At 33.4% G+C, this 7178-nt stretch overlaps 1 protein-coding gene across 1 annotated transcript in view; it reads left to right on the top strand.

Moving 5' to 3' along the window:
- Cont (Contactin) overlaps positions 1-7178 on the top strand; it is a 112112-nt gene that overhangs the window by 89780 nt on the left and 15154 nt on the right. Inside the window, exons 13-14 of the mRNA XM_067050975.1 lie at positions 601-741; positions 3655-3821. Coding sequence (XP_066907076.1) covers positions 601-741; positions 3655-3821 — 308 coding nt within the window. The remainder of the gene's footprint in view (positions 1-600; positions 742-3654; positions 3822-7178) is intronic.

The following is a 7178-nucleotide window of genomic DNA, read 5'->3' as shown; positions in this document are numbered from 1 at the left end:
CTAATTTAAATTTATTTTCGTTATTGTGGCACACTAACTGCCATCCCCACTCCTCCCAATACAAACGGCTCACTCTGTCTTTGGCTCCCGTCAAAACAGGTATGAATTCTGTCACATCATTTGATTTTATTCTTTTCTTTTTTCATCTCTTAATTTTTACTTTCTTTAATATTTCTTCTCTTATTTTATCTCTTATCTATCTGTTACTATTATCCTTTTCATTTACTATTTATAACTTTTAATTTTTCTTATTATATTTTACTTTTTATACCCCTGTTATTTTCCACTTATGTTTTTTCTTTTTTTTCTTCTTTGTACTATTTCAAGTGTTTGTATCTTTTTTAGCCCTGACGAAGCTCTGCAACGTGGGGCGAAATGTTGGCCCAATAATAATAGTATAATTATTTACTATTTGAGTTTTTTTGACCGCACCCGGACCATATTCCATTCATCTAACTTAAATATGTTCTTACAGTTTTTAACATGTGTTGAAGCATTTGCTCACTTTTGGTTTATTTCTAGTTCATTGGTCCTTCTTTTCTGTTACTTGAGTTAGTTAATTATAATTTAATGGAACTTTTGCTATCTATGTATTCTTAGGATCCGGTGGAAGAAGAAAAATATTAGAAAATGGTAACCTCATAATAGCTCCAGTTTCAAGAGATGATGATGGTATGTACACTTGCATTGCAGAAAATATGCATGGTACTGCTGAAAGTCAAGGAAGATTGATTGTACTCAGTACGTATATTTTATGTTACATTGTATATGTTTGTTAGTGAACTTTTTTATGTTTCTATATAATATTCTTAATTAAATATTCAACAAAAAACAGCTGCTTTCAAATTCTTGGTAAGGGATGAATGATAATTATTTTTTATTAAAATATACTGATTAATTTCTTTTTAAAGAATTCCTCTAATTATTCATTGCTTAATTTTTCTAGAAGATGAAATACACCCTTCATATTTTATTCTTTCGATTCAATGTTTCTTTGACTCTGCATAATCTCCTACATCTTTTTATCAGATTTTCCAGACTATAATCAATATCTTCTAAAAATTAATTATTTCTATTACTATACTTTCTATTTCACCTAAAAATATTTATACGAGGAGAAGATGGTTGGGGGGTGCAGTCAAAATATAACACAAATAAGTTGAAATAACTTATGGGAAATCCTCTAGCTCCTGATCCTCTAAATCCTTTCTAACATTGTCCTTAATGGTTTGCTTGGTACAGTTATCCCACTCTTTCCAGTTGACATTGTTCTTATTAAAAAATATGTAGATGACCTCCTTGTCTTAAATCCTGATAAAATCCCTGATATCTTATCCGCCTTTAATTCATACCATACACGCCTTAATTTTATCATAGAAATTGAAAATAATAACTCCCTTCCCTTCCTTGACCCCCTCATCATAAGAAACCCAGACAACACCGTATCCACTGACTGGTACACCAAACCAACCTATTCAGGCAGACTACTAAATTATCACTCCCAGTATCCTTACCATCATAGAATTAACATAGCCAAAAACCTTATTCACCGTGGCCTTTCCCTTTCTGATTCCCATTTCACTGAAAAAGCACACCGCATTAAACAAATACTCTTAGGTAATAACTTCCCCCTCCATAACATTCATGAACTTATATACAACTACAAAAATCGTCTCACCACTTCACCTAATTCTTCACAACACCTTTCTATCCTCTTATACAGGTCACTACCATACATCCGCTCCCTTTCTGATAACATCAAAAAATTCTTACGTTCTGCTATACCTTACCTTCGTATTGATTTTAGACCTCACAACACACTGTCTAATATTTACTCAAAACTTAAAGACTCTATCCCTCTTCTATACTGATCACATATCGTATACCACACCCTAATTGTAATTCTGCTTACATCGGCGAAACCCAAAAACCTCTTAAAAGACCGTATCAAACAACACAAATATTCTGTTTCCTCAAATAACCATTCTGCCTCAAAACTTTCGGAACATTCCCTGTCTTTAAATCATTCCTTTGATTTTGACAAAATGTCTATACTAGCTACAGTTCGTAACCATGACAAAATTCTCATCTCTGAAAGCTTCTATATCCAATTAGAACATTCTTCCATCAATTTAAAAACAGACAAGCACAACTTATCAATAACATTCTTAGCTACTTCTGTTTTGATTGCTGCAGTCCACCAAGGCGTATACTTTCTTCCTGTATCAATTTTCCTTGTTCCACAAACCAAGTCTGCTGCTTCAAGAAGTATTTTCTTAATGTTATTCCCACTAGTGTCAATGTCATCTCTATTATACATAGTATGTCTGTCCTGAGCCATCCTCGTAATTTCATCCTGATGGTGTCGAGAGATTTCTTCCTCTTCCCTCAGTCTGTAGAATATAATAGCTTCCTTAAATATTTCTTTCTTCTGTTTTTCTTTACTTTTGTCGGTCCACACCGCATCTAATATCAAGATACTTCTTTATATCATTACTATGATCAGACCAAATTTCAAAGCCTACAGTCGATTTTGTCTTTTTGTAAATCTCTGGATGATGAAATAGTCTATTAGAAAAACTTCCTTGTTTAACAAACTTTAAGTCCATTTTAATCAAGTAACATAAGGTGAGATCCTTCTCCAGTTTTGTAAAAAAAAAAAAAAAAAAAATGAGAAATTCGGTTGCCTGAAAGTATTGGTGTTTTTGGCCAAAATAATTACAAATTACTAAAATATACTAGGTATTTATAAAAGGATGTAATGTAAAATGAAATATTTATTGTGGATATGACAAATGGAAATCTCCATAAAAATAAATTGAATAAAAAAAAGGTTCTGATATCTGTAATGTAGGTCAAGTTTATTATTATGGAGGTTGCGCACTAAACGCTACAAAACAAATTTAAATTAATTTCAGTAATAATTTTTATTTCATTACCAACTATATTGAGTATTTTTATGATTTTGATTCAATTTTGTTTTATTAAAGGAAGCAAATTGATTTCAAATAATGAGACTACTTAATATTACAGGTAATAAAATATAAGTTATTGTTGAAATTATTTACAAACCTACTTTACAACCATAAAAACATTTGATATATTGTTAAGCAAAGGGTTTATATTAGATAATGTTTTACCTTATTTCTCATTATTTTATTTATTTGGATATTGGGAAGATGGGCAAAGCCTCATTCAGTCGCAGTTTCTACCAGATCTTTAAATTTAGTTGCTAAATATTTGCATTTTCCTTTAATTGAAGTGCTATAAATTAAATTAAAGTAAAATAATGAAATTTTTAAAACATCTATTTTCTAGCTATATATAAACATTTTAACAAAAAACTAGATAAATACTGTGGCGGGCGTGTGTGTATATTGTCTTCTAGTCTTCTAGCTCTTCTTGCGACTTTCAACCGTCTGGTCTCTGCGACTTTTCTTGATACGATTTTCTTTTGATGCGATCTTCTTACTTTTCTATGCATGCAAATCACTCACACACTGCCCACTTACTTCCCTCTCCAATCTAACCCCACCAGGTGGATCTTTGGGCACACTCATCCCCAAATGTGTAAACAAATAGATTTAATTTATTACTTAAGTTACTTGAACTATTCCAATTCGTAACTTCAGACATTTGTTTTTTGGATTTCAGGAGGACCTTCTTTGCTTGAAAATTTACCTCCCAAAATAGTTACCTCAATTGGAAAAAGTATTTATCTCCAGTGCAAAGCTGTAACTGTAGAGATGTTAGACCATGCTTTTATATGGACACATAATGGAATAAGACTTTTTAGTTCTGCTACTGAGAAACACAGAGTAGTAAGCTTTGTTAACATCGATCATTTTCATTCATCATTCATGATCATTCATGTTTTAAATAATGTTTGTTTGAGAATGAAATCAATATAAATTTAATTTTCCTTCTCTTTATCATACCCTACTTTTGTTATGTTTCTAAATTTATGTTTTCCATATATGTGATCACTTATGATTACCGTAACATTAGTATTATTTGCTATGTATATATATATTTATATTTTTCTTATATTTTATGTGTTCTTTTTTAATTCATATCTCACTTATAATTTTAATTGTTAATAATTCGTGTATATATATTTTTCAGATCACATACTACAATTTTCATATATTTCTATGAATTTAAATGAAAGTATTTAATTATTTCATATATTTTGTTTGTATTTCCAACAGTATCAACATTATCTTTTATACTTTTATTGGTGCTTTTGACAACGTTAGTCATGGACACATAGTGAGCTCGCTGGAGGCAAGAGGTGTGTCATCTGACCTCATAAATGTGATTCCAGCTCTCCTAACCACAAATAAAATAAAGATTAATATAGGAACCCACACGACTAGCCAGATCAGTGTCTTGCGGGGGTGCCTCAGGGAGGGCCCTTATCGCCTTTGCTGTTCTACCTAGCCATTGATCACTCTGTGATCAGGAGTTTGCAAATAAGTTTGGGTACGACCTGAAAAGTGACCAAGAGAGTGTGGTCCTCACAGGGTTCGTGGACGATCAGGCTGTAACGGCACGCGACAGGGGTTCTGCAGAAAGAATAACAAATAGTGTCCAGAGGCTGCTCACGGAGATTGGTCTGGCAATAAATGCAAAGAAAAGTGTGGGTATCGTAATAGACAAAGGATAGCTGCGGTCAACAAAGCTCTCCCTTGAGAATATGGAGGTTATCCAAATGGCAAAAGCCGAGGACACCATTAAATATCTTGGATGTTCATTCTCGGGAGAGCTAGTGTTTGGAGATGAGGTGCTGACAAATATAACTAATAACCTCGATAAATTGGTGAGCTTGTGCCTGCTCAAGCCCGAACAAAAGATCAACGTTGTCAACCAATACTTGTTCCCGGGCCTTGTTTATCCTCTCCAGACTGCTCCCCTTACAAAGATACGTCCTGCGATATTGGAGGGCATTGATACCAATATCCGCAGGAGTATCAAGGCCATCATCGGGCTCCCTACTAACACCTCATCAGAGATGCTGTACGCACCCAGGAAGCTCCACTGCAGCATTAGTCCATTGCCCAGTGACTGTCAAATGTTCCGGATGCTCTATTCCAGTCTACATTCAATTACGAAGCCAAATCCACTGGGGGTTGATCAGGGCCACCAAAGTGTGAGAGCTCTACGGCAGTCGTTGCATGAGAATGCTTTCGAAGAATGGTCCAATTGCAGGTGGCAGGGTATTGGTGTTCGCCATTTCAAAGAGACCCCAAAAGCGAATAGATATGTATGTAAGAAGTAGATACTCTTGGGTTCATAATGGGTGAACTCCCTGAAACTAAATATCAACTACACTACAGCAAGGAGAAGTTGGGTCCCTTTGTCGCAAATGTGGCAGAGAGTCTGAAACACCAGCCCATGTGCTGGGAAAATGCCCCAACAACTCCCTCCCTATAACACGCCGGCACCATAGGGTCAAAGAAGAATCAATGAAGTTCCTTGAAAGAAAAGACTTCACCTGCTTCGAGGAGGTTTATTGCGTTGACACCAACGGATCCGTAAGATACGCCGACATTGTCGCATTTACGAAAGTCGGAGGCACGGCTCTGGTCTTGGATCCGATGGTAAGATTTGAAAGTAATGACCTCAACCAGGTGGTGGAGTAGAAATGGAAAATAAGGAAATATATGAAAAATGCATCTCTTTCCTTAAAGAAAAATTCCACGAGACATTCGGAGAGAGAGAGTTCACCATGAGAGGCCTCTGGTTTGGATCTCGCGGAACAATATGAGATAGAACAAGGAGCTTCTTAGAAGGCCTAGGTGTTAGCATTGGGGATATTGTGATCTTGAAGGAAAATATTATTTTGGACTCCCTGGGGATCATACATCATCACCTGCATGGCAATTAGCTCTAGATTATTCATTATTTTTTCTATTTATTTATTTTTTTAGGTGGATCTGTTGATTTGTGTGTTTTAACTTATTTATTCATTAAATTATTTTTTATTTATTTATCTTTTTTGTTTGACTAATGTATCCAATCTAGTATTTCTTTTAACCAATTTTTTTATTATATTTTCCTTTAAATCTATGTATTAGTTTTGTTTTCGTAAAATGTATTTATTTGTTTGTTTTACTGTAAACTGGTCTACTGCTATGAATACTAATTTCTCTGGTTTGATTTCACATCGCTGTCTAATGGTGAATTTGCTTAGCGGGTCACTGGGGAGGATCTGAGAGAGGGAATTCAGAAGAGTGAATTTGTTGATAAAATGAAACAAAAATTGTGAAATAGAAGGGACAAGAAAGGGGGGAAAAAGGAATAAATTGAAATATTTGTATTTAGCGTGTAGAATTGATTGTAAAGGAAAACTGTGAGAAAAAAAAAAATGTTTTCTTTTTACTTTGTTATATCATGTTAAAATATGTAATTTATATATATCCGATCACGGATTGATTATTATGGTGTGTAATGTAGCAACCCGATGTATTTGGGCAGCATGAATCAATAAAGCATTTTTCTCTCTGTGTCTTCATCCCTCATTCATAACTGTATTTGAAAGGTATACAATATTGCCTTGCTTACTTCATTTCTGCTACTAAAATTATCTGATTTTAATTCTTACCAGCAAATTCATGATTTTCATTCTTACTATTAAGTCAATAGCTTTGATGTTGAATCATAGGGATGAAAAATAATTCTATGCTCTCCATGAAATAGAAACTTCATTTATAACAGTTTTCTTATAATTGTATTAATATGGTTCTATATCAAATACCATTGATACAGGAATATTTGCATAAATTATACTTGGGAAATAAAGCCTCAAAAAGTAATGTCTCACTTTAACATCCATAAGAATGTAATAATATTATTTATTGAGCTGAAAATGGTCCAAATAAGAACTTAGCTAACTAGATTTGATTTGAGCTTACTTTGATTATCTATCACAACACTTATCACTTGCCATATAGAGTTTTATTTTTCTTTCTTAGGTTTTAGTTAGTTAGTATGCTTCATTTGCATGGGTTGTTGTTTCAATTCCATTACTAAATGATTGCTAATTGGACTTTACTTAAGCCTTAAATATTTAAGCAAATCAGTAAACATTAAGATTATGTTTACAATATTAAAAGTTGTAAGTTTTATTGGCACCCAACTTATAATTCTTTATTTTACCTATTTTTATATAATAT

The sequence above is a fragment of the Halyomorpha halys genome, unplaced genomic scaffold, assembly GCF_000696795.3.
Source record: "Halyomorpha halys isolate HHAL.00 unplaced genomic scaffold, Hhal_1.1 Scaffold688.1, whole genome shotgun sequence".
NCBI lineage: Eukaryota > Metazoa > Arthropoda > Insecta > Hemiptera > Pentatomidae > Halyomorpha > Halyomorpha halys.
This window is presented reverse-complemented; position numbering and strand designations above follow the sequence as displayed.